Source organism: Penicillium cosmopolitanum (genome assembly GCF_028827165.1).
Source record: "Penicillium cosmopolitanum strain IBT 29677 chromosome Unknown utg000001l:1.0-706529.0:1.0-706990.0, whole genome shotgun sequence".
NCBI lineage: Eukaryota > Fungi > Ascomycota > Eurotiomycetes > Eurotiales > Aspergillaceae > Penicillium > Penicillium cosmopolitanum.
Window position 1 is genome coordinate 319,732 of NW_026622671.1, and position 27,971 is coordinate 347,702.

At 47.0% G+C, this 27,971-nt stretch overlaps 6 protein-coding genes across 6 annotated transcripts; 3 read left to right on the forward strand and 3 right to left on the reverse strand.

Annotated features, from left to right (window-relative positions):
• Positions 1-9,773: 9,773 nt before the first annotated feature.
• On the forward strand, positions 9,774-10,817 carry N7509_000072 (uncharacterized protein; the record flags this gene model as incomplete). The annotated part of the gene is made up of 1 exon (XM_056624719.1): positions 9,774-10,817. One exon carries the CDS (start codon positions 9,774-9,776, stop codon positions 10,815-10,817), a length of 1,044 nt encoding a protein of 347 aa, XP_056494820.1.
• Positions 10,818-12,654: 1,837 nt separating this feature from the next.
• On the forward strand, positions 12,655-13,440 carry N7509_000073 (ankyrin repeat domain-containing protein; the record flags this gene model as incomplete). Its single annotated transcript, XM_056624720.1, has 1 exon — positions 12,655-13,440. The coding sequence occupies one exon, from the start codon at positions 12,655-12,657 to the stop codon at positions 13,438-13,440; it is 786 nt and encodes a 261-aa protein (XP_056494821.1).
• Positions 13,441-17,047: 3,607 nt separating this feature from the next.
• Positions 17,048-17,884, reverse strand: N7509_000074 (uncharacterized protein; the record flags this gene model as incomplete). The annotated part of the gene is made up of 2 exons (XM_056624721.1): positions 17,048-17,662; positions 17,726-17,884. 2 exons carry the CDS (start codon positions 17,882-17,884, stop codon positions 17,048-17,050), a joined length of 774 nt encoding a protein of 257 aa, XP_056494822.1.
• Positions 17,885-22,352: 4,468 nt separating this feature from the next.
• Positions 22,353-22,703, reverse strand: N7509_000075 (uncharacterized protein; the record flags this gene model as incomplete). Its single annotated transcript, XM_056624722.1, has 1 exon — positions 22,353-22,703. The coding sequence occupies one exon, from the start codon at positions 22,701-22,703 to the stop codon at positions 22,353-22,355; it is 351 nt and encodes a 116-aa protein (XP_056494823.1).
• Positions 22,704-24,145: 1,442 nt separating this feature from the next.
• Positions 24,146-25,202, forward strand: N7509_000076 (hemolysin III family protein; the record flags this gene model as incomplete). The annotated part of the gene is made up of 3 exons (XM_056624723.1): positions 24,146-24,700; positions 24,756-24,986; positions 25,047-25,202. The coding sequence occupies 3 exons, from the start codon at positions 24,146-24,148 to the stop codon at positions 25,200-25,202; spliced, it is 942 nt and encodes a 313-aa protein (XP_056494824.1).
• Positions 25,203-26,543: 1,341 nt separating this feature from the next.
• Positions 26,544-27,743, reverse strand: N7509_000077 (ankyrin repeat domain-containing protein; the record flags this gene model as incomplete). The annotated part of the gene is made up of 2 exons (XM_056624724.1): positions 26,544-27,680; positions 27,741-27,743. The coding sequence occupies 2 exons, from the start codon at positions 27,741-27,743 to the stop codon at positions 26,544-26,546; spliced, it is 1,140 nt and encodes a 379-aa protein (XP_056494825.1).
• Between the last annotated feature and the right edge of the window lie 228 nt (positions 27,744-27,971).

Here is a 27,971-nt window from a genome sequence, read left to right on the forward strand (position 1 = left end):
ATGAAGTCCTAGGATGGGAAACAAAATCTCTATAAACTCTATCGATCGTGATCAGCGAAGGCACTCTAGTCTCTTGTTTCAGCTTACCCTTAGCATTCAGTCCCCGACTCTGTTTCAAAAAGGATCTCAAGGACGTTCGACAGTCAATTGAAATTGTTCAGTTTCGAGAGAATCGAGAGGTGATTTACCGGTACTATAGCTAATTGGCTGTGGAGACCAATGTTGGACAGCGGCGGAGTCTCTATTGGCGCCCGACGAAATCATGTTCCGACGACGGACTCGGCGTCGACATCTCTTCATCGATGGTACCTCGGCCGGCTTGTGGGCGTGGGTACACGAAGTACCCTGGTCATCCTGTACAGGCAAGTGAAATAAAGATTTGGACGGCATGACGCGTTGCAGTGATTGCGAATCGGGGCGGAAAATGTGTCGGCTAGGCTGAGGGAAATCATTTTTCTCTCACGGGGCGAGAACAAAAATTTTGCAGGCGAAAAATTCTGCGGATGGGCAAGCGAGTTGCCAAGGCGAGTCTTCCATGGAATGGCTCTACATATTAGCTGCGTGAAACCGTTTCACATCGTTGAGCAATGTTGAGACCAATGATTCGTAAATCGATTGGCCACGGTGCGAGCGAATATTGGCAGACTTCTGGAGCCACAAGAAATTAAGCTGCCACGGCGAGTAGCCCATAGCATGCCACTTCGGTCTACACCTCATACAAAACTGCGCTAAAGGCCGTTTCATCTTTGTCACCAACGTTGATGAGGCAAATGATTTGTCACGCATCGTATCATGCCGACCACGGCTCCAGGTGGATCCAGCCACTCCACCCGCTCTCCACTCTAAACTCTTGAAATTTCTTATTTCAACGTTGATCAACCGCCTCAACACCCAGCGAAATTAGGGTCGCCCGGTGCAAATTTGAAGTGAAAATTTTTGGGTCCGGCAAAATGTACGCAAGTGGTCGTTGCCGAAAACCCTACTCAGAATAGCATAAAAGACGCTCTTTTCCCGTCGAAAAGAAAAGCAGGACTTTCCTCCTCAGACTCCCGAACACTCGGGTGTTCTTCGCAGGATGAGATCTGCATTGCCAAAAAGTCTTCGCGGAAAAGGCCCCGCGTTACCAAGTCTGCCTCGCAGGACGGGCTCTGCGTCAACAAGTGTGCCTCGCAGGACGGGCGCTGCGTTACCAACAGAACTCCGCAGGAGGGTGCTGCGACACCAAGTTCTCCCTCACAGCCAATGAGCCCTGTCGTTGTAAACCTGTGCTCCCTCACAGCCAATGAGCCCTGTGTTGTATAAGTGCGCTCCCTCACAGCCAATGAGCCCTGTGTTGTATAAATGTGCTCCCTCACAGCCAATGAGCCCTGTGTTGTATAAATGCGCTCCCTCACAGCCAATGAGCCCTGTGTTGTATAAGTGCGCTCCCTCACAGCCAATGAGCCCTGTGTTGTATAAATGTGCTCCCTCACAGCCAATGAGCCCTGTGTTGTATAAATGTGCTCCCTCGCAGCCAATGAGCCCTGTCGTTGTAAACCTGTGCTCCGCAGGGACGCCTGCGTTACCAAGAACCTCCGCAGGAGACCGCTGCGACACCAAGTTCTCCCTCACAGCCCTGAGCTCTGTGATTGTATAATTTTGAGCTTCCATGCAGCCCTGAGCCCTGCGTTATCAAGTTTGTGCTCATTAGGCGACCCGTGGCGCCGCGGTCCTCGTCCTGATCCTCTGGCCATTGCAGGCACCTCTTCGTGGTGTCAGAGACTAGTATTTGGGGGAGTCCTCGAAGAAGCCAAGACCTGCTCCAAAGAATCAATAGAATCAAGAATCATCCAGTATACCTTGTGTCATGCCCTTCAGCCCGTTTGTAGAGCTCAATAGACGTGTTCCTGGTTCGCCTAAAGTTGTTATGGAGCATTGAATCACGCCCTGTCTTTCGACAATTTGCATTTCTTCAACGTAGTGCGAAGTAGGGCACTGAGTCATCGGGCCACTGGGAATCTCAGTGTATGATAGCTTAGTGGCCGATCTGGGCGACGCGTGCAATCCAAAGTAGCCTCCATTTGTGTGAATGCTTGTCTTTGCTGGCTACCAAGGGGGCAGAATTTGTCTCGACGTGGTGAGATGCGGGCTTTCGACAGTGAGTAGGTAGTGTTGGCGTGCTGATGAAGGCGTGTTGATGGTGAGGACACGTTGATGGTGACGGCCGGCGATGAGTGACGGTTGAGGGTTGGTGATGATCAGGATCGATGGGAACCTGCGAGTCAACATATTGATTTGCGGCGCGGCGTAACTGCCGAGCGGTGAAGTGGCTGCCAACGGTGACTACCCATCGCCATTACGGTGGGATCTTCGTTGGCTCACCAATGATGTAAAAGATGATAGACGGTTAAACATGATGCAGTTCATTAACTGGAATCTGTCATTACACCAGATCACAATGTAGTTATCTGCGGATAGTCTTTTTAGAAAAACTCGACTATGGGCTTGGAGTTGCGTGATGGTGCATCCAACTTTGGTTCCCAATTCAAAAATATGTTACAGTAGAGGGTACTGTACACTATGTACATCTATGATCTATTGACGATAGACTGTATCGTTATTTTCGCTCGGGTCGCTCTTCTACGCGGCTCGAGCTTTGTCGCATGTTCTTTGGCGATACACAGCTCTTAGGTAATGTCGACAAATGATCATCATGTGCGTAATATATATCCTAGATGCGCACGTTCATGGTAGCAGTAGAATTAGAAACAAACCATCAGAATGTCAACGATTCAAGCCCTGTATTCTGGCCCTCTTTTCGAATATCATATTCCATTGGCATGGCCAAATGAGAGACTCTTGTGGAGCTCAAAGGGGTACAGTAATGTAGCTGAGTACTGGTCGAGACTAACGGTGGCTATGATATTCTAAGAAGTTGCTGGATATAGTGAGGCAGATTTCGTGCGGCCAGCGCATCTGCTAACGTGGTCTAGTCGAATATGCCACGTTGGCTTCCTTAACGAACCGGGTTCGATTCCCGCAGGCGCATCTGGATGACCATTCATCAGAAAGACGGTTTTCGCTCATACATCGTGTTCACAACCGGCTTGTCTCCGGTTTGTCTCGCGTACATTTTTATCTCTTGGGCCTCTTGTTTTCTGTCGTCCCTTGACACCGACCTAGGGCAGCACCCGGCGGTATACTACAGGCGACAAGGCCGTGCACTGACGCGTCGCAGCGTCTCGCGTCGGGCACAAGTGACAGGCCCACAATGGTAGAACATCACAGCTACGTCCGAGGTCAATAAGTACGACTTTTCTACCAGTTATCACAAACGCACCTGGCATCCTTCGAGTAATAATTGAGCAGTTGCAACCGCTGCGGCAATTGAACAGCCGTAAATTCACGACGCTCGTCCGCTGGTGAATTCGTGCCGTTCGGGGATGACATCACGGGGAGAGCATTCGACTGGCTTTGGCCACGCTTGAGAGGGAAAAGTCATCTTCATGTCAATGATTTGGCAACTACAACCCGTCCAGCCTTGAGAACGTCCCCCTTTCCTTTGTTCATCGTATAGGCCACGGGGGATGCTTTGAATACCATCTGCATTGGCCACGGGCAAACAGATTGCCGTTGGAGATACTCGATCTAGCACCAATAGTCAGCAACTGGCGCAAGATGGGTGTTCGCAACTGACTGCCACTGACCGTGCTCGCGGCCTATATGAGAATCTCAATACCAGCCGCCATACGCTATCCCGATCGGACTTGAAGGAACAGCCGAAGCAGTACTGCATTTCACTGCTTCTCCATATCAGCAAGACTTCTGGTGGCTAAGGGTGGTACAGACTTGCCATTAATGTAGTTTGGGATCAGCGAAAGCCGACCAGAGATGTAGCGGGCTCAGCTCGATTACATCTGGAGGGCCCAGGATCACTCCGTATCGCTGCAAATGAATGTTGGCAATATCCGCCAATGCATAGCTGTTTCGTCTTTGGTTGTCGTGTGGGAGGTAAATCTTTAGACGTGTCAGGACAAAGTCTCACCGAAGGAGAGGTTCATGGTATTTGGTCTGGGGCGAAGTAGTAGCTGACCTGAAGGCGACTGCTCTCATGGGGAGAGCTCTGGGATAAATCTAGTGCTGTGACCTGGCTTGTCGCTTGCTGAGCTGCAATCAGGGCTTGGCAGAGCTGGCCTCAGGCTCGATTCATTGCTGGCTGATTTTACACCCGGAGAAAAGAAATCATGGTCCTTCTTGGTGGCCGTCGATGCTAGACTTCTCTTTGATGTCGTCGGATGCTGCAATGGCTCACTCAGTCTAGTATGGGACCGGGTCATGGCTGTTCACAAGGCTTTGGGTCGGAGGTCGGTAAGAGATTCATAGCTGCCGGAATATCGCAAGTTCCTCAAAACCCGACAGTTAGCCTCCGATCGGAAAGGTAATGCCGAAGAGACGAAAACACCTTAAAGACTTACCGTTGGGCTTAGCAGATGGCATAAGCCTTTCTGGATTGGGCTCGCTAAATGCGCCAGGGGAATTGGCCATTTCTACCACGTGTTCAGAAACAATAAAGGCGCGAGCGTAGTAATATTCCACGGCTTGGCCCATCAGGCTGTTGAAGCTGGCTTAGTTTCGAAGGCGAAGAAAGGGGGGGGGAGGGACATACCTCTGTCAGGTCGAGGGTAATATTGACACGTGCCCTATGAAGAAAAAGAACTATCAGCGATATTTCCTGAAAAACAAAGAGCCACCAACGGATAGCCATCGTACGGGAATTGAAATGCAGTAGCAGACGTTGGGAATGCGTAGGGGCAAAGCACTAGCATGACTTACAAGACATTGAGCGACTCGCGATAGAAAGATTGCCATCCTATACAGTATAGAGGTCGTCAGCGCATGATGTCTGCCTTGAAAATTCCGGAATGTTTTGAAACTTACGTTCTCAGATATTGCTGTCCGCTGCAGGGAACTGTACAAGGGATGACAGCTATTTATCATCAATTGTCAGTAGGCACTTCATGAAGACAACTTGTAACTCACTGTGCTCGCAGCTTGGGCTATTCGGGATCCAGAAAGGTTCGCCCAATGGGATATTTGAGGAACGGAAATGGGGCTGATATCGAGCATCTTCCGACTTAGCCTGATTCTAAATAACTGGGAAACAACACTCACCTGCGCTGTCTGAAGACTTCATTTTTAAAAAAAGGCTAGGCCATTGCGATAAAAAAGGTCAGTCTATTTCATTGCATGATTTGGAGGTCAATTCATACCAAAGAGTAGCCGCGAAGACGAATCACGATCGACATTCTTTGATCCAAAATCACAAAGTAATGCTTGTGAACGACTCTCCAGCGGGCGAAGGATCGGGTATCTATATTTATCCAGCCAGGCATTCGATCTGCGTTAATGAGATCGCCATTGTGAATTGTGAGGGCTTAAACACAAACCACTCTTAAATTGCAGTCAGTTCAACACTTGCTCATTCATCTGACGCAACATTTGAACATAACATTCGAAGACATCGCATTTTCCCTGGCGACTTGATATATGTAATTCCTTTTACCACTGTTGGCACCGTTTCAACAGTGGTGAGCATGCCGCAGGAAAGCATCGATGATCCGTTTCAACATTCACCACCAGGGACTCATAAGTTATTGCGACAGCTGAGACGGCAACAGATCATGCCATTTCATTTCACCCACCAATGATGACCACAATACTCTACCCAATGAACACCTCATCAAAGACAGGCAAACACCATGCCAGATTGCGGCCCTGGATCTCCAGCCAAACTGCATAGTTATTTATTGCCTACCTCGTATATCGGTGATAAGAAAGCACACCTACACAATAGCAGGAGATACAAGCTATAGTACGGCGCGGATTGATTCACACAGCCCCATCTCCCAACAGAGTCCCTTGTATAGTTGGCCAGACATTAGGTCGATTACATTTTCGTAGATCAAACTCTGCGATCAGCCGCGCCTTTGTAAAGACATTACCACTCCAATCCCCTGAGAACAAAGTGAATGCGAGAGGGTGGGTACTACTCTTCGGAAAAATCTGCCAATTAGTGCCATCGATGGCATGCGTGCAAGTCGACCATGAAATGATTGGTGGATATTTGGCCATGGCTCCCAGGAGCCTGTGGGCCGTAAATAGGGATGCAATCATTGGATACTAATAATAGATCGGAGGAAGAATGAGCCAATCGGTGCTATGAATAATCCGCGTCTGCCACATAGTCCCTGTAGAAATGATTGGTCTAAATTTGGGCTGTGAGCTCCTGGGAGCCTGAGTCTACCATAACACCTCCCATAATTGGATAAGGATGAGTTAATCATGTCCACAATGTACCCACGTCTTCTCTCCTTTGAACCCGAGATAGTGATGACATTAAGAATTGGCCGTTGAAATTCAGGTGTAGTCTTTGTGGATATATTCAAAATACAAGAACTTTGAGTAGACCGGGTCACAGTATATCGTATAATTCATGGAAGATTCAATCGGAGTATAAGACACACAGCCGGGCCCGGTTTCTTACGAGAACCATACTAGAACTCGTGGTTCAGAAAATGTACTTTCCTGTATCAATGACGACTGAAATTGGAATGAGATAGCATCTAGAGTTTCTGGTGACAGTGTCTCATGGTTATCAAATAGAGCATTGTTTACGGCGCGGGAAATAGTCCCTTGTCATCTGTGTCCAGATCACTGATGCAATCTGGCCTGCTCCAGCTCTACCATTCCCTTATTATACTCATGGTACAAGGTCCATCAATAATTGCGCAGACTTCCGAGTTCGGAAATAAGATTCTGTTGAGTATTTTCAAGTAGCGATACCCGCTCCTCGATTTGGCAAAATAAACGACAGATACGTGTTCTTGCTTGGTGTCCCCTTGGAGTTGCAAGAAAAACTACTCATAATTAGTATGAATATTTTGATTGTCCACAGCAGACTCACGATAGCGCCTGGAACGGAGATCAGAAGCGAGGGCCGTGGATGAAACATATCTGTTGGGGGTCATTTCGCAGGCGTCCGTTGCGGGTGTACGTCAGTCGGGAGTCTGATGGGTTACGATGGTCATAGAATTGATTGCACATTGGGTACTTATATCTTGGTCGAGGAACCACAGGATAATTTATTTCTGCATACAGTACTTCTCATCCTACTCCCAAGATTCAAGTCACGCTTCCTCGAGCCCCGAGCCCGTTCCTATGGCAAAAGCATCGCGAAGAGTTTTTTCAAGAGCAGTGACGTAAAAGAGCAAGAGAAATTCATCTTTCTGTTCGTATGCTACCATATTATTTTCTCTCATCAATACTGAGCCATGAGCGGTACTCTTATGAAGTTAGACGCGAAATCCACACTCTTGTCTACGCCGAGACCAGAAACGTAGATGCAGACTGCAACTTTTCAGTCTAGAGCCATGAAATACATTCACAAGTGTTAATGTAGCCAGTAAAATGCATCAAATATGATTATGAAGTAAGGGGTATGGATTTTGCCGCTCAACTCGCACGTTTAGAAGTGCTAAGCCGAACCCCTATCTCCCCTTGAGCACACACAATGCGGAGTCTCTTCGTACATTCGTTGATTAACTGCACTCACCCTTTTAATTTATCGCTCTATTCAGGCTGCTTGTTACATATAGGTCTCTCAATGCTTCCGTGCAGCACCTTCGGTGCTAGCTAGGAATGGACCTGTCCTTATGGGAGATAAATTGCGCGCTCAGAATCGCCGAGAATCGCCAAAAAGCCCACAATATATCGAACGGGAGGAAGGAATAACCTCATTTATATGGCTGTTTCACTCCATTATTCTCTTGACGATTCTGATTTGTTGATTCAGAGCAAGAAGGGATGCATTTGTGAGTCTTGAAAAGCCTTCATTATCTGACACAGTCTCTTCCCAGTACACTCAACGGCAGCTCATTCATTCTGATGTCTGCAGAAGCTGGGAAAACACTTAGTCGAGGCTCTCTGAAGTATTCTGCTTCTTGTTCCTGATGCTTCTGCCTCCACTGCAAGATGTCGCTAATAGGGACATGACGATGTCGTGGTTAATAGCTTTCATTTAAAAAGGTCCACTCTCCCCTCATATGCCGATCTCCCAGGTCCATCGTGATTGAAGGCCCCGCTGAGGATGAATGTGTCATCCATTTATGCGATCGCCGTTGGAGGCTGCTTTTTAGCTCTCTTCTTAATCCAGACCCGAACCACTATGATTGGCTGGATCGAGTCCTGCTCTGTTCTGATCTCTCGGCACCTCACACTTCCCGCTCTCATCCACAGGCATCGTATTTGGGGCCCCTGGTCCCGGATGAATGTTTTCATATACTCTGCCTACACTCTGGTCAATATCACTCTGGTTTTCTTCCATACACACTCCGTCGCCCAAGCTGGCCGCCGAGCTGGAGAGCTGGCTCTTATCAACCTTATTTTTCCCCTCTCGGCCACTCACCTCGGTTCCCTTGCTGACCTTCTGGGTATCACCTGGCGTACTTGCTGCAAGATTCATCAGGTAACAGGTTGGATGTCTGTCGCTCTGCTGTGTTTTCACGTGGTTGCAGAATGCCAGAGCCGGGGATTCAGTTTTCCTCTTGGGGCATTACGTAACATATATACTAGAAAATGTCTGGCAACTCTAGGCTTTCCCTTTCCGTTTTAGTGCTCACCCCCCTCGCCGCTTTTACTCCCGGAGTAGAATTGAGCACGCCCCTCACCGGCCTGAGCTGATCAGTGATCATTATGTAATCACACTGACCACTCACTGAGCCTGATCGAAGCACCCTGATTTGCTCAGTGAGCCTGCCCTTAACCCCATGATCTGATCACTGACCCTGACCTGATTAATCCTAAGTTGCTTACTAAGCTTTTGCAACTCAGGTGGCTTTTGTAAGCGGGCTCATTAAAACGCGACACGCTAGCTTGACCGCTGTACAAGAGTTAGCTTCGTGAAGTCGCCACTAACTGGCGATCTTTCCCTTTGCAAACAGAATGTACCTGATTAATTTCGTTTTCGTTTGAACCTATTGAGATTTGACGCTCCTAGGAGCATTCTCCGTTCTCCCAACGCCTACCCGATTTGGGAGAACTATGTAGGCAGACGTGTAACTAGATAAACTACGTAAATTATTTCATTCTCATTGGATATCGAGCAGATAACCCGTCAGCGATCATCTCCAACTTGACTAGAACTGTTTCGTTGTCTTTGCCTTCATGCCTTTCTGGCAATAGGCAATATTGAGTGGAAGTAAACCCAAAAAGTTAAGATTTTCTATACCGAATTTGCTCCTGGGAGCATCAGCACGTTCCCAGGAATCCATCCGGGGGCCTCATCAATGTGTGCCGGCCCTTCCGGCCCGTTAGATTTAATGACATATTTTGTTTCGGATGGAAGACTCCTCTAAGCTCCTAGGAGCTTATCCCTGATTGGTGCCTTCATATTAATGGAGATATAAATTTGAACAGAACTTTTCCCTAGACAACCTCCAAAACCTGCTACCAAACTTGCTCAGATGCCAGTTAAAAGCGATTTGCTACGGACATCTAAGAAGCACGTCTTTTTGATCAATTCAGAAATTCACCCACCACAACAATTCCCATCGGAATGATTCTTCGGAAGCGCCCTGCTGAACAGAAAGCACACGAGGTTTGGCAAAGAAAGCAAAACAAGGTGAGCTATATTGTACCGAGAACCCGCAGTGGCCCTCATACAGCTCCTCTAATGTAAGGCCTAGCTATTATCTGCCCAAGGTCTGATAGCATCATTGCCGTCTGAACTGTTATGCATGATCTGCAACTACTTGGATATCAAATTTCTTACAAGCTTTTGCCGCGTGTCGCGTAGCTTCCAGAGGCTGGTGCAACCAATGATATTCTTAGAGTTTCACTCGGGTCTATACGATCAGCGAAACCTTTGGAAGCGGCTAGAACTTCTAGCAAATGCATTAACGAGCCGTCCAACTCTTGGACCAAAGATATTTTATATCTCTGTTAAATTCCATAGGCTTCAGCATGTGGGAAAGCTCGCACAACTCCTTCGTCCAATTCTTCAAAAGGCTACGAATCTTCGCTCTTTGTCTCTTCCTATTCATGTGGCTACTGCAGATCTTCTTGATAGTCGTACTTTTGGCTACCTCGGTCAGGACTTGAAGATCAAAGCTGCATATGATTGGATTTTGGGCCTTGACGAGATATCTCTCTTCCGTTCTTCCGTTGAACGAAATCAGCTGTACACCTACCACCGACAAGACGAATTACAGCTCCAACGCTTAGTTATTGGCTCATGTGCATTAGAATATCGGTCTACCACTAGACTTCTGCAGCGGCTTCATAGACTTGAGGTGGTAGAATTCTACAAGGTCGAGCTACGGAGCTGTGCTTCCTTCAGTTGCGAGTCAAAAGTGGCGGGGATCGTCAAGGCATTGCTCTCATCCAAAAATCACCTGAAGAAACTGGCTTTACATATCAGTGGCATTCGCGATTCTTGGACTGGGATCAATAAGATCTTGTCTTTCGATTCTTTCTTAAGACTTCAGGATCTCGAGATTAACGAGCAAGATCTAGCCGCCAATGCAGTATTTCCCGCATCCTTGACCAAACTAGTGCTCGTTGACTGGGAAAAAAAGCCAAGCTTTCCATTTACTAAAGATTTAGCCAAAAAAAAACTCCCTATACACCTTGAATCTATAACCAGCTATAGCAGAGCTCCGGGTATTTTGCGTCACACGCTGGAAGACAGATGGAGCTCTCACGAGGTCGAGGTCCACTATCACAGGTTTGATGATAGCCTGCCGAAAGGCTCTATTCGAGTGCCTGATAGCCCGTCGTGATGGGTCCGCGTAAATTTCGGATTCTCTTCCAGATTCCGGTAGTGGTGGTGTGACAATATGAGAAAGAGAAGTCTACAGCGATAGCAAGCTGCCGCGGATACATTTATTGCAGTGATCTTCGCGCATTACAGCTCTCGCCGGTAACCGCAGGGGGGAAGAAGCCTTCAGTGATTTCGGTGTATACATCGTGCAAGAAAAAAAAACCCTGAATATTTCCTCCCTCATAATTCACGCCATGCTACAGTAGTTCCTCGAGCAGAATTTTGTAGTTGAGAGCAGAAATGAGGCGGTAGGCTGAAGCGAGGTCGACAATCGAAAAAGAACTGTAACTTACTTGCCAGACGTCTTGTAAATTACAGCTTGATGACAAATTTACTTTAGCCTAATAAATTACCACCAGCCACAACCTTCAAGAATTGCCGTAATAACATTAAATACAGGACAAGTAAGATACAGTAATTAACGGTTTCGCTTGACAGGATTTTCTGGTAATTACTAGAAATTGCGGACAGCATGCCAATGAGTCCCCGAGAAGAAAAAGTCCCTTTTTGGATAAATTAAATCAACAGCAGAGTAATTTTCAAGTAGTGCGCGGGCAAAGACCCATGGGAATCTGAATCAAGTATCGGTTTAGGATGATTACTGCTGCAGTACCGTAGTAAACATGACGAGTTCCTTTTGCCTGAAGTTAATTATATGAATTGGAGTTATTGTAGAAGTGATGGATAAAATAAGCCACGTGTATTGTAAGCTAAAGGATTTACCTCTTCAAGATACACGACTCGCTAAGCCACGAGGAAGTGGTTGGATTAGGTTGACTTGATGCTTCACCTGAACTGAGGCCTCCTGAAATGCAGTGGTATTATATGAGAACAAAAACCAGCGAAACAAGGAAAACTATATTGTTCAAACTTGCGAAGGTCAACGATGATGGCAATATTCGCTTAGTGGCTTCTCCTAAAACAGATACCGATCATTAGTGCGTTCAAAGCTTGTGTAAAAATCTTGTTTCATTAAGAACGATCGATCTCCCAGGATGGAGTTAAATCACTCAGGGGCAATTTTATTCCCATGCGAGGGTATCACGTATCTGTTGGTGGGAAGCGCGTCTTTCTGATGAATGATCAATATTAACGAAAGCTATAATCGACTCTAGATACAAGACGTAGCACGAGGAAGCAAAAGAAATATAACTCCCTCGCGTCCAGGGAAACCCAGATGCACCATGTGGGTCCGTTCCTCCACTTAGCGTGTATGCCTCATCATGATCATCGGGGCTGTTCCCAGGAGGCGACGGGAACGATTCTTAGCCAGGATCATAATCTAAGCTCCCAGGAGCCTGAAGTACATGTGTTACACGCTTAGATAATTCCTCCCATTTAAACATGTTCTATGCGCTTTTCTCCCTCACAACGCTCTAATACTTCCTGGGAACAATTTTTCATGTATGGTTCGTTTCTTTTGGGGAAATCCTGCGTATCTCTATCCTCATTTAAAGAGACCTCTTTTCCCACTCAATTTATCGTGGTTTTTCTTCCCGCATGGCGGAGCTTTACTATATATGAGTATTCCGCAATTAAACTTGGTACATGGGCGCTAGATGAGAAAAGTGATGGCATTCCTCAAATTACCTGTTGAAATACATAATCTAGTAGGGGTCAATCTCAATGATTCAAAAGATATCCTTTCAGTGGCATGTACAAGTCATCAGCTCTGTCCAATTTATCTACGTTTGCTTGATGACTTGAACGTGGATGTTCAACATAGTTCAGCCCTTTTATGGGCCATCGAGCATAGCAGTTCAAATCTCATCCAGCGACTGTTGTTGCATCCTCGGATGAAGGTCAACTTACCTGACGAGAATAATCAAACACCGGTGTTCTATGCCATCAGACATGGCCATATTCGATCTCTCCGCGCACTTTTAACCGATTACCGAATAGATGTCAACTGGCGTGATAGGACAGATACAACTCCAATCAGCCTAGCAGCAGCCCTCGGTTTTGCGAACAAGGTCGGGGTTCTTTGCACATCCGGGGCAGATATTGGTATCCAAGATCAAGAGGAGCAAATCTCTTTACACCATGCGGCACGATTTGGGCACCACCTAGTCATCAGAGTTTTACTATCGTACGGTATTGATATCATAAACTCCAATGACCATTTTGGGGATACACCACTGCATCATGCTGCCCGAAACGGACGTATTTTAGTCACTCGAGAGCTGCTTAAGAGGCCAACGCTATATTTGCATGGTGCGAATAAGAAAGGCGAAACTCCTTTACATCTTGCCGCTCGATTTGGCCACCATCTTATTATATCGGTGCTGCTATTACACGACAGAACATTAGCTAATGTGAAGAATCATAATGAAGATACTGCCCTGCACGAAGCTGCAAGTTCAGGTCACACTTCAGCGGTCTATGAACTACTCCGGTATGAGACTACCTCGATCAATGAAGAAAACAGCGCTGGAGCTAAACCTCTACACCTTGCAATTCTTCATCACCATCTAGGTATTGTACAGCTACTTCTGAATAAAAGATCTGGATACAATCTGCATCGATCTCCATCTCGAGGATGGAAACTTCTCGGACATTTTTTCCTGGTGAGTCAAGTTTAATCGAGGTACCAAACTGATACTAATCAATAATCTAGATTGCTTATGCGATTTGGGGATTCCTGGCTTCGCCATTACTATGCGTCGCTTTTATCATAATAGTATTGTGGTTTCATCTGCTGTTAACAAGCGTCGCTTTGATCATACTAGTGTTGCAGTTTCTATATTTTCACGTACTATCTAGCCTTGTGCAATCAAATTGACAAAATTGATTCCATTAGAAGCTGTGATTTAATTGAAACTGCAATGCACAGGTACAGATGGTTGGTTCTTTGATACCTCTCTTAATCCAGGGTTGCAACTTTGCGAGAGGTTAGTGTTATTAATGCTACTGCTTTTGTAGGTTAAATTGATCCTCAAATTGTATGCTTAAATGACAATCTGCTTTTTCATTGAAATGACTCAAAACATGAATTTTCGGGACAGTGGGTGTACGAAAACAGCTCTTACACACACACATACACAATTCATTAACGCCCGGCGGCTGAACCGAAAGGGCAACTATCACTGATCTAAATATACATGCTATGGCTAATTCTGTGCCTCCTTGGAGCCCATACAAGATTCCTTTCAGTGTATGTCATCTCAGATATCAATATCGTAGCGGGTCCTTGTGGGTTAGTGTTTAGTTAGTAGACTTGCTTGAAGGCAGTTCTCCAAGTGTTCAACATCCTATCTTCGGCAATTGAAGCGCATCTACCGTCTCTGGCACAAGGTAGTTGGTGGGGGTTGGGTTGGAGTAGGGTTAATCTGTGTTGGTCGACACGGCTAAGCAGCGTCGAGTCGGCCCGTGGCGATTGCAAACCGTATTGTGGCTCGCACTGCTTCTAAATTCGGCTTCCAGTCCTGGTCATCCAAAGGCGATTTCCCGCCTAGGAAAAATGATATGTTGCCTCGGTGAGTATGAGTACATTGCAGCATTTCCGTCCGGTGTGTGGTCCACCTCTGACATCGAAAGAGAAAGTGCTCCACGGTCTCTCTTGCTTGCGCACATGCACACTGATCTGACTCTGCGACGTTGATTCGATAGAGGTATCCATTGAGTCTCGCCATGCCAGTCCGGAGCTGGGCTAGCACACTTGCTTGTTTCCACGATAATCGATCATACAATTGCCGGGTATGTTTTCCTGGGAGTGCTACATCCACTCGTTTGGAGTGTTTCCCTATATTCTCTGGCAGGTAATCTTTGGGGACTGCTTGGGATCTTGAGATGTTCAGTGTAGTCGACTTCACCCGGGGGACCTGTGCTTGTGGGGTACTGTAGAATCCTCTTGGGTTGCGGTCCGAGCCCGCTCTTTTGCTAGGCCTAGCAGTTGATTATCTTCGCTGGTCGGGACCCAACCGTTGTTGATGCGGTTCTCGTGCTTCCGTAGTCTCTTGATCAGCTTGTATGCTTGGCAGATGTGTTCCTGGCTCGACTGTTGTCGAGGGTTCTTCAGCGTGAGAGCCGCCGCTTTGTTGCTCGTGAGCAGCGTGACCCTGCACTGTTTCAGTCCCCGTAGCGTGCCCAGTGCATATGCCATTGCTGCCAATTCGCCGGAGTATGGGTTCTGCTCGGTTCTTGCACCCAGCGTGACGGAGAAAGTTTTCAGCCTCGGTTTTCGATATCGAGGTGGTTGTTTCTCAATCGCCACGCCAAATCCTACCATCTCATTCCGCGCCGAACTACTAACCGCGATTCGTATTATTCCGCCCATTTCGGTCTGTGTCTCTGGTACATTCTGACCATCGCCCTGTATACGTTCCTCCCATGGTGCCAATGTGAATGGATTGATGGTTTCCAGTGTTTCCATATCAATGCTCTTCAGCGCATCTGCGACCTGATACAATGGCGAGCGGTGGTATCTTCTGAATTTCTTGATCTGAGCAGTACTCCTGCGGAGGGGATTGGTTGCTGGTAGGGTGTGGATGTCTGTCCACGTCTTTGCAGCTCGTCTCCAGAGCCGGTGTTGCACCGTGACGATGTGAGCCTCTGCTTCCGCTACGCTGGTCGCAACTGTAAGGAATGTCCCGACGATCGCTTGCGCTCCTACTCTCTGCACTCGGTTGATCGGCCCGATGTTCTTATTCTTGAATGCGTGCATCCAGACATTGGAGGCATAGTCCACCACCGAGGCTACGGTCGATGTGAATAGCTGCCGCGCTGTTGCTGGGGATAGACCCCGAAGCCGCCGAAGCTCCATCGCCGCCTTGAGTCCCTTGGACGCTGCCCTCGCGATATGTTCCTTGTATTTGAGTCTCGTGTCCATGATGACGCCAAGAACCTTGACATGGTCTCTGGGTTCAACGGTCTCTCCCTTGATAGTGAATGGCTCCGAGTCCAACTTGCTGGCCTTAGGGGCGAAGTGTATAATGGCAGTTTTCTCTGCTTCAAAAGTCGCTCCGCTTCTTCTTTCCCAGTCGAGTGCTTCATTGACGATTGTTTCAATACCTTTCGCCTTTCTGTTCTTTGTTCTCCCTCGTGGTAGCCCATCGCCTCTACTGTACATGCAGCTCATCATGGTAGCTCGGAATTGCCTTGTGGTGGTATGCGTAGACCGCCACTTCCAATTCTGTACCGGAACTATGGCCCGGCTGGAAGATTAAAGGCCATTGGTTTAAGAAGCCCCGCCTGAAGATCCAGCACGGGAATCACCGCTCTCGCCCGACCATCACAAACCAAGGGGTCCAAAGTGGATACCAACAGGAATGACAAATTCCTTGTCACTCGACCAACCAACTACCCCACCAATCAGTTTTAGTATTTGATTGTTGGTTGATGTGCCCATTCTTGTCGCCATCACTAGAGCTTCACGAAACCAAGCACCCTTTTTAGACCCCTCATACCCCGCAAATGCTGGAGTTATTTGCAGTTCTTTATTCTGCGGCAGCTGCGCCTATCCACCATCAATGATGCATCCAATACCTGCTGGTGGTAGTGGTCTGGATCTTATCTAACCCTTAGGCTGGGCCGGGCGGTTCGTGGTTCATATGATAGGCTCAACGCTCTGTGGCGATCGCGTGTGCGTGACTGGCCCCTCATTTGAAAATGGAATCCTGGTCGCTGTGGCTTGAAAGTAAGAAGGCCTTTTGTTGGGGGCGGCGGGGCGCCAGAATCTGCTCCCAGTTTCCAAAACAACCCAGCATCGCAGATCGAACACATCTAGCAATAATCCTGAAGGATGCAGAAGCTATAGATCCGCGAGAACACATGCATGTGAGCTTGCTTAAAGTTGCATGACAGGACCGCGAATGCATCGAATAGAACGGACCTTAGTGGAAGCAATCTATAGAGCAGAGGCTGCGCGTGGAGTCAAGGCCATCAGCTATTGCCACGGATGTTTCCTAATCGCAATTACATGTCTCACTCTTCTCACTTGCCGCAACACCCAGCATTATTGGTCAAGGTCAACACTCTGATTTCAATCCCTCCATGACGCTACTTCCACAAAGAATAGGATTGCTACAATGCGACCGAGGTCGTTGTTTCCCAGCCTCGTTCATTTCTTGCCATCTTAGTTTTATCTTCGCAATCCCTAACGCTGGAATCCATGCCAGCGTACAGTCAGCTGTCTTGTATTTCGTGCCATTGTAATTTTATTGAACTAGACTTAAAGGATAATTATTGGTTTCAATTCCACTGAAACAGAAGTTCATAAGAGAAAACCCCGGCTCGATTATCAGATATCACGGGCACCAGGGCCCGGCGCGGGAATAGAGTATCTGGCATTTCTGCAAAGCCTGCATCGTCATTCACATCAAACTCTGGTATGTCTAGCCAGTCCCCGGTCATATTTATCCCGGGCAGCTCGGTGAGATCCTGAGCATTCTGATTCTCATCTACTTGGGATTTGATGTGGCCCATAAATGTATGACCAGCAGCATGGATACCCTCTAGAATTCGTTGCAGTTCGGTCCGCTGTACCAAATTACGGGCATCTGAGTTGGCCGCATCGAGAAGTCGCTGTAGCCGGGAAACCTCCCCATTCAAGCGTTGGAGCTCATTGGATTGTTTCTGTATCTCTAGACGATATTGCTGACTTTTGGCTGCCATCTCGTGTCGCTCTCTGCTGAATCGCTGCGCACTGGCGGTAGCTTCACGTCGCTGCGCGTTCAGCCTCGTTGTTAACAGTCGGTTGGTCTCCTCGGCATCCTGCATTGCTTCAAGGCATTCGGCATGGTCCTTATCAAAATCCTCTTCGGTATCGTGTTGTTTCGCGGCTTTGGTTGGGCGGGTGCTTCGTCCCTGTCAAGAAATGTATGAGTGGAAATGACGGATTAAAGATTCAGACAGCTAGGTTGCTCGCACGTTCGTCGATCGATGAAGTCTTGTTCGAACGCCATTGTCCTCAGTCTCAAGCACAGTCGCGACGGGCTGCGTGCGAGGTCTTGCTGCTCCCATCGACTGACGAGCGGCTCGCTGGGACGGCACAGTCGGGTTTTTCAAGGTTGTCGTTGCTTTAGGCATGGTGAATGGCAGCGCGAAGTATTCTAATCAAAGGAGAAGGATTTGGTTGAGGACTGTCCCAGGGGCGAAGATGGGTAATTTATCTGCTAGTCTTGAAGATCTTGTCACGCGGACTACAAAACGTTCATCTTCCGTTTCAGGATCTCTACACTATTTTGCACGGGCTGAATGAAGAGGAATCTAACCATACGCGTAATTTCACATCGACTGGGATCTCTTGTTACACCCTCGGCGTAAGTTTCACATCTCTTCTTACATTGGCTGGCTAGTCTTCTTTGTTTCATGAGGGCTGAAAGGATCATGGCACATCTAGTGCTAACGGTAGCGCTTTGAGTGGGGCAGCCTATTCCTGAATGCCGGCACAGTGCGATCATGTCACGATACACCGTTCGACACCGTCAAAGACATCTTTCTCCGAGAACGAAGCAAAAAGCCAAGAGTCACAACTTGGATGGCCTGGGAACATAAGTCCCTGTACTCTAATTCTGAAATTCCCACTTCCACGCGAATTTGCTTGAGCTGGCGTAAAAGTCGTCTTTTTTCCTTTCTCAGCCCTCGCAAAGATACCACAGATGAGGCTTGGTGGGGTCTAAGCTCAGTAGTGCCCGCAGACTGCTCAGGTTTCCTCGCGTGCTTCTTGACTTGCGACTGGAGAGTTGCACTGTATCAACGAAGAGTCTAATTGATGGGTGTTGTCTGCCACAAAAGCCGCACTGAAGAAAGTGATTTTCAGGGTGATAGCAGCAACACGGAAAGGAATAGTCTGATATCAGATTATTATTAGGTCCATCGAACTGGACAATTCGTAGACTCACCTTCTTCTGGCCTGAAAATTTTCTGAGGGAGATCGAAATGCTTTGCCAGGCCTCGGCGCCGGACGCAGTTTTTTGAGAGATTATCGAGCGAACAGGCTTTTGACGCCACCAACAGTAGAAGTTGGGTTTGGTTGGGTACCGCTGTTCAAAATGAAGCCAACCCTCCACCTCCTATTTATCTTTGACGTTCTAATATACTCTCGCGCACGGCGACCCACTTACACAATTTGTCAAGAGACCCCGCTTTCAACTCCTGCCTGATCACAATCTTTATGGTGCCTGTCCGGAAGCGTGACATGTTACTAGCTGTAATTTATACACTTTTCCCAACGGCACACAGCGTCCTCCGAACATCTAGAGTTGAAAGCTAGAAAGAAGAATAGATTTTCTGACTCCTTGCCAGCGAATGCAGCCATGGGGCCAAGTGGGTGAGACTGAGGCCGTTGTCCATCTATGATAAATCATAGAGTCAGCAAAGTAGATTATACTGTAATACATGGACTTCTCTCATACGAGAGCTGTAGATCAAGTGTCATTGCTCAGCCGGACACAGTTTGACCTGTTCTTCATCTCCTCCATAATCTAATAAGCAAGCCCTACGCCACCCTCCAAACCGAAACGATAATTGGCTCATCCAGACAATAATCTGTAGCCGAATTTCACAACTGAGCAGGGTCGGAGAAAAAGAATTATGAAGTTGGCTCGCGACGAACATGCCCGAGCAAAGGTACAATAGACATCCCGCGACCACAGACACCCAATCGTAACTAACCGCCTTGGTTCTCTGGCAAAGAAGCGGCTTTGCGTGGCATAACAGAAGTTTCGGGGATTTTGTGGGATCTCAAAGTTCACTTATTTCAAGATACGACATGTTCTCCCTTCTCACTTCTTTTTTCTGGCTCTGGACTGTCTATCTTCAACTTTGGGGTTTTGTGTAGTCGAAACGAGGAGCAAAATAAGATGACAAATTTTCACCGAGACCTCGAAATGGACGTAAAGTTTGCAGTCGCGGACGTAACGGGACCGAATGCTATTTGTATAATTTATTCAGTGCTCTGTATTGGCTAGCTCACAACTGGACTAGGGACCAACGCTAGGTCTCGGACCCTGTGCATTTTTGGCACATACGACGCCCCGTAGGACAAAGCTTAAAAGACAGGCCATTCGCCTCTTTTTCTCCTTCAGCCTTCAGTCCCTTTGAAGGTGGAAGTATTGGCTCCTTGCTGTGAGCCCACTTCGGTCGAGGCTACAGCACGCACAAATCCTAGATTGCGATCTAGGTCGGATTCAGTTCCACACGCAGGCCACTGGTCTTGCACAAATCCTGGATCAAGTACCAGGTCGGATTCAGTTCCACACGCGGACCGCCGTGTAAAACAGGTCAAAATCCTAGATTACGATATAGGTCGGATTCAGTTCCACACGCAGACCATTGGTCATGCACAAATCCTGGATCAAGTACCAGGTCAAAAATCCTGAGACTGTAGCCTAGGTCGGATTCAGTTCCACACGCAGACCATTGGTCATGCACAAATCCTGGATCAAGTACCAGGTCAAAAATCCTAGACTGTAGCCTAGGTCGGATTCAGTTCCACACGCAGACCATTGGTCTTGCACAAATCCTGGATCAAGTACCAGGTCGGATTCAGTTCCACACGCGGACCGCCGTGTAAAACAGGTCAAAATCCTGAGATTACGATATAGGTCGGATTCAGTTCCACACGCAGACCATTGGTCTTGCACAAATCCTGGATCAAGTACCAGGTCGGATTAAGTTCAACGCATGGAGGCTTCCAATCAGCGCACCAGCGGCGGGATGCGAACACTCCCGTTCGTTCTTTACACGTCCTTCGGCGATGGTAGACACCTCTTCGTGGTGCTGGGGATTATTACCCGGCTAGAAATAAACCGAGGAAGCGAAGGTCTATCCTCAATTTTACACGAATTTACACGACTTTACACGACTTTACACGACTAAAAAGGTCCAAAGGTTGCTGTAGAACTTACCCTCATCAGTTCGGTCATCAAGTACCCCCCATTTAAAGCGAACATTCTGCACGTCTCATTGAAATTTTCATCGACGCGTGTAATTCTTGAAATTATTCACACCTCATGACGACTCATATCTTTAGTTGAGATTTTTTGCCCTATCCATTTGGTGATGTGTTTTTGCAGGCTTGAATAGAATTTACAATCCAAGATACACACTGCATTTGTTGTTAAGATAATAATCTTTTAACCAATTCTCAAGGTCACTTGACAATCTCTTAAAGCAGTCTGTCTTGAACGAGAGAATATCACATGCTAGATTCCCCATTTGGTAGAACTGAAACAAACAAACGGATTTGTTGAACTGAACAGAACTCCGTTTTTCACCGGATGCTAGCCCGTTGACCTAGTGAACGCGGGCCAGGTCGCATACATTTAGTATTCACTAATACCTCGCTGCAGCTACACTGTTCAACTTGTTTTGTAACGGTAGAGAATTCTACTATCAAGCGTCACGTTGGGTAGCTCGCTTAAGTCGGTTCAATGATGGAAAATCTTGTAATCACGAATCAATGACGCCCTGTCACCGAATAACTGTTTTTTTCGTCGGAGCTCGGGCAAAAAAATGAATGAAGAAATACCTGTTCGCCATCTATTGGGTGTTTTTGGAGATTGTCCTCGTTTGAGATCGTTTGTCTGTTCGTCTCTGAGAACTGCAGAATCATAACAGCATTTGGGCACTGCCGTCCCACATGATGAAATCTATCGGTTTGTGGAATCCAGTCCGCATCATACTAGAATACAACCATGGAGGAATTGCACGGTGTTTTCCAGAAGTGCATTTTCTAATTGTCGATAGAAAGTCGGTCGCAAAGGGGCCCCGCTAATTTAGCAGTTGATGCTTTATTAGCCAGGAATACAGGAATACACTGGTTTTCTTACTTTGAACCGACAAAATCTAAAAATTGAGACCTTATTACACCTCGCTCTAGAAGAATACGTTGTCATTGCGATGGAAGTGCGGTTCAAATCTGAATCTGAATCTCAAATACTGATATTTGGCGTGTGAGAAGGGTGATGGCGCACTGGGCCGAAGACCCCGAGTCAGGAGGTCATTCAGGACGACCTCAAGACCTCTTGGCGAAGCGCGTGTGGCGTGGCAGGGGGAAGGTCACGTGTGTATGAATACACGCCATGTGCGGCTTGTCACTTCGGTCTGCAGCTGGGGCCAGGAGAGCCGGCCCAGTTCATCGTGATCGCCCAGAGACTTCAAAGCAAATGAGACTCTCTTGCGGCCGATGCTTTATTTCACACTCGGGTCAATGGATCATTAGATTAGATTATCCCGTGAACTGATATGTACAGAACGCGCAAATGAGCACTTTTTCCCCCGACATATATATCTTTGCTTTCCGTGGAGGGAGACTCCAAGCATCACGCGGATACATTATTTCATCAGGCTGAATTTGAGGAAAGTCTGGAATCCTCATTTGCATATACGCACAAATAATGTGCATAGCTTCATGGCTTTCCTGTACATATTCCATGCTTCTTCCATCAAGACAAATACTGCCGCAGCGTAGCCCAAAAGTTTTCCATTCGAAAGTCAGGACAAGTATGCCCAATGAGGGCATCTTAGAGAAACCAATCCCATCCTCGGTTGATCACCATTCGTCAGGGGATTCCATCAGATCACCATCTGGACAAGCTGAAAGAAAGAGACTGCCATCATAACCGACATCGCTCCAGAAAGACGGCTCGTTTACGTCGCCAATGCAAATAAACCAGCTATCGCGTCCACCGGGACCAGAAATCGGCCTTGAATTATATAATGACGATGGCCCTGAGGGTCTCCGACGCACCACAAAACTCTGTTTCCAATGCCGACCTTCGTGAGTAAAGTCCCCGAACGCCATGACCTCAAGTCTGGGTAGGCCGGTGGGCCCGAAAGCCCAATCTGCAAAGTCCAGGACCTCTGGGACTTCACCGGACCCATCGCTTGCAACCTCCGACATATCTGGACTGGGACACGGGCGGGTTATCGGAGATTCGCAAGATAGGACCGACTCTTCTTCCCAGGTCCCGGACAGGTCAAACTCGTCGTCGATGAGCGGGGATCGTCTGGCCAATCCGCCCCAACAACCGCATGGACATTCCTTGCGTTGGCCGCCCTGTTCTCGAACGTGCGAGATAGCCTCCGATCGGACGTCCCGATGGAGATGATCTGAGCCTGTGAGACGGAAGTGAAGCACTTGTAGACGGGAGTTGAAAATTCAATTCATTCACAACCCCCTGCGAATAAATTTTATTCTGTGACGCTCGTTATTAGGATCCTGAAAGAGTAAGAGAGTCCTACAGCGAGGATCTATTAGTCGCTGACGTCTCCATAGCTTGGAAAATCGTGCAAGGTAAGTTCGGTCTGGTGAAGCGGAATATACAGTATTATTATTCAATCTGATATACTCCCAGAGGGATAAAAGAACAGTATTCGAGACAACAGACCTGGAATGAAGAAATAAAGTGGGGAGTTGGCATTACCACAGAAGCTTTACCCAGACTTCAGCATCTGGAAAAAGAAGTGGAAACACTGGAGGAGAAATTGGAGTTTTTAGTTAAAAGCAGAATGGGGTATCGTTGAAAATGATATTGCAGATATTCTATGACACATTTGACGGTTTAGGGTATGTGCAATGCAAATGCTTCGGCCGAAGCTCATTTTCTTATCAACTAAGGTGATATTTAGGCTCATAGAAATATTCGGTCACTTGTTACTGGTTTCAAGACAAGACAAAACACATATTAAATGGCTCAGCTCCAAACAAGGAAGAATAGTGAGCATCCACTGGCATCACGACCAGACCATATCTTCGTAGGATAAAAACCTATCATTATCGTTTCCCTCCATCTGAGGAAGTCCCGAGTTGCAGGGGCTAAACATGTGATGATCTCTGTCGATTATTCGATCTGCACGCTAGAGTACTCGGTTTCGAATTGGCTTCCATAATTTACATTGAGTCGAGAGCATAAATCTCCTGTTCTCACGTCTGAACGGCATTCTCTCAGAGGGCTGCGTAGATTTGCAAAGTTTGCCAGACCCACAAAGCATCCATAACACAACGCTCAACCACATCAATACAAAATTTGAGCGGTTAGCCAACATTATATCCGACGGTTTACTACTCTCGTTCACGCCTGACCAGGATTCTTGGTCTGACGCTTTGTAAACACGAAATCAAACTGCGAGAGAGGCTTTTTCCAGCGACACTACGGTAAATCCAGCGACTTTGTAGAATTTAGGCATATGCCTATGCAGCCAAGCGGCCAATGTGATCAACAATTTAATATGTCGACGTTCCTACACGCTCAAGAAAGTTTAAATACCGCACACGAACCCCCATAAACTGCCAAGAAGCTGAAAGCTACCCAATTTCTCTTTTAATTCGACACCAAACCTACAATGACTTCATTCCTGCGCCAGAGAACACCGTCCGTTCTTTCACCAACTGCAGTGATGGAAGCACCAACAACACCCACTTCAACCCCACTTGGAAGCAAACATGCCACACTTTTATCCTACAATGAGATGCCGGATTTCTGCCAAGACAACGCCTTCATTCTTGATGCCTATCGCCCTGTATCACACTCTACCCGTGCATGTTTTGCCAGTCTGTTTTCTCTGCATAATGAAACTATCAACATCTATTCTCACCTGATCCCAGGGATACTATCCCTTGTGGCGGAAGGCGTGATGTACCACTATCTTCACACACGATACCCCAAGGCAGCAATTGGTGATTACCTTGTTTTTGCCTTCTTTCTTTTGACAGCGACCATATGCCTGGTAACATCAGCGACATACCATACGTTGACAAACCACTCCAAAAACGTTTCAAAATTATGGTTACGGCTAGATTTTGTCGGGATCATTATCTTCATTTTGGGTGAATTTGTGTCTTGGATCGGCATGATTTTCTACTGCGAGTCTACTGTGAAGTGGGCATACTGGGCTATGGTATGTCAAACAAACGCTCAGTCGACATCCTTAGCCTAAAGATACGCTTATCTAGATGATCACACTTGGCTTCGCGACAATCTTAATTTTAATGCACCCAAAGTTCCAGGATCCACGCTGGCGCACTTTTCGTATCTTTATCTTTGTCGGCATCGGTCTTGCAGGTTTGGCACCCCTCGTTCACGGTATCATTGTCTTTGGCTTCTCGAAAATGGTCAAACAGTCTGGAATGCTGTACTACTTTACCAAGGGATTCCTCCTATTACTGGGTACACTGTTCTATACGGTTAGTATTCCATACACAATGACGAGAGCCACCAACAGAAGCACTGATAAATAAATACAGAAGAGAATCCCTGAAGCTTTGAATCCAGGAAAGTTTGACATCTTTGGTGCTTCCCATCAGATTTTTCATATCTTGGTAGTATTTGCCAGCATTGTGCAATCTGTTGGGCTTTTGTCTGCATTTGATTACAACTATCATAGAACTTGCGACATTTGAAACGATGTACCAAATGGCATATAGCAAGGACACTGATTAAAAAACGGGCCCAATACATCCTATTCACCCACAGCTCTCACTATTATTTTTATTCAAGATTGCGAATATAGGAACTTACTTTAGGCCTTTGGGGCTTTAGGGCTTATAAGAGTTCCCCCTCATGATGCGCTTACTCACAACAAAATCGTCGTTATTTTCTACACATTCTCGTTTCCTTTTCCGGCTAAAGTAGAACATAGGCTGGTTAACATTAGGGTTCATTACGTATACTGTTTTCATCACGACGGGAAAAATTTTATTATACACAGTAGGATCATCCCCTATTCTTTTCTTGATAAGGTCAGTCACCGTTTCTGCATTCAGAGGTTTTTTTATCAACCTTAATTCCTTTAGAATCAAATCTGGATCTTGAAAAATCATCTGTTTGTTTTCAGCATACATGTAATTTTTCACTTTTGCCGAGCTCCGGAATCAACATTTGAGTGATCAGTAAACACGGTCTGAGCGATCAGTGAGCACGGTCTGAGACATGGATTATCATACGGTACATTGAAAATTGCGATCTTACGCCTGCGAATGGCTTAGTGATGAGACTACAGGATCTCGGCGGATTCTGCTTTTGCTAGGAGCATATAAGATCAACCAGCCTATGCAAGTGGACAAAAAAGCTTTCCAGGGTTCTCCTTCTACAAACGAGACACGTACCATAGATTTGTTAGAAATTATGTTTTACAGCTTCGAGCGAGCGCAGGGTCCAGTCCCTCTTACCACTTTTTCTCTTTTCACCAGTCCCCCTGTTGATATATAAGTGATGATACAAGTACGCCGAGAGAGAATAATATATGTCTACACGGGAACCCAGCCGTCATCAATATCTTAGCAACCGGGATGATTTTCAACATCCCCTTCAGGGCAAGATCAACAACAATCTCTGCGCTCTTCCTGTACTGTAGTAGGAAACAACTGTGACCGTTAAACACGCAGCTATTTTTTATGTTCAGAGTTCTTTAGACTTTAGGATGTGAAACTTCATATGGGAGTCAACGCCGGGGTCTCGAGAACTCGTGGGATTCGCCAAGTCTGCGATCAGAGAAAACCACATTGAAAACGACCTCATCCGAGTGGCTAATGATTAAAAATCATCTTATTATCAATCTAAAATATGATAAAATATCACCGGGATAGGGGTTACTCCAAATTGTGCTCTGCTAGAATGATCTTCTTCAATCTCCAATGTAAGTGCACTGTAGTATGTAACTTACATCATTCAGCAGGGAACTCAGGATAAGGAAGCTAGTCAACCTACCCTATCAAAACAGTGTAATCATACCGTGTGGCAATCTACCACCCTATGGATGGTGCCTTAATGACATCCAATTTTCCATCAGCCCGCCTTGTACCAATCTCTAGCTTTCCGTTAGCCCGCGTGAAGCCGACCATAGAATTTCTGCTTATATTGGTACCAAGCTGCTGCTCAAAATCTAGACGACTTCTTTGTGTCAAGAGCAACCGCGCCATTTTCAAATTCCCACTTTCGAGGGCAACACTGAGTGGCGACAGTGCGAAGCTCGTGCATTCGTTGATATCAATCGAGTCATCCGTGAGAAGGTACTTGACGATCTTGACATGTCCATACTCTACCGCTAAGCAGAAGGGGGTTCGGCCATTCGCAATTACGTTTGGATTGATGCGCTCCGCCAGTAGCCATTGCACGACCTGGATATTGCCATGCAGGACGGCATTGTGAAGTACGCTTGATTCTTGGGTCGTGACCGGATCACGACCGATTTCTGTTAAGGCAAGATCTCTTGCCCCACTTTCGGCCAGTAGCCGCTTTACGAAGGAAACACAATCAATCCGGGTCGCCCACCAGATCGCCGTGGTTCCATGCTTGTCTCGGCTTCCACAATCCAAATTCGGATCTAGTAGCAGTCGATTGAGCACCTTTACCGACCTCCCAATTGCAGCATGATGAATGGCCGTAGCGTCGTCGCGATCTTTCTGGTTTATTTTAATTTTCTTCTGCTTAAGTAGAAGGGCACATGTCTTTTCACAGCCCCATTTTGCTGAGTAATGTAGTGGACTCATCCCCGTGAGGCTTTGTTGATTAACGTCCTCTCCGCGATCCAGGAGATATCGCATGACATCGACAGCGTTGTGGCGCGCTGCCCAGCAAAGAGGGGGCAAGCCTTCCGTGTTGAGCTTCGTGTGCCGTCCGAGCCCTGGCGGGCGCAGATTCTCGAGAAATAGCTTCGTGAGTTCCTGAAAGGTTTCTTTCCCATCGCAACCATCTTCCGAACTGTAAACCGATAGTTCAAAGGCCGATTCACCGCTCTGGCCAGGTACTAAAGGGTCAGCTCCGTTTTGAAGCAGTTGATCTACAGCTTGATGGTCATGGGATTTGGTGGCTGACCACAACTCATCAGCGGCCAAACGCAGGCTCGCGTCGGAGAGAGTAATCCTGTTTAACGAATTCCCCTAAGCGGATTTAGCCGGGTCCTCACCATGCTGCGAGAAGGATCAGGATGCATAACTTACCATTGTGCTCGGAGGAGAGATTCAGTTCTGAACAGTGTAGTACGGAGAAAAATGTTGACGTTTACTAAAGAACATTTAACGAAGAAGGTGCAGCAATGAACAGGTTTAAATGGGAGAAACAATCTACGGTCCCAGCGTGTAACCCATGTGCATCAGGGGCTCCTGGGAGCCTAGATTGTGATCCTGGGTAGGTAGGAATCATTCCTACGCCTCCTGGGAACAGCCCCGCTG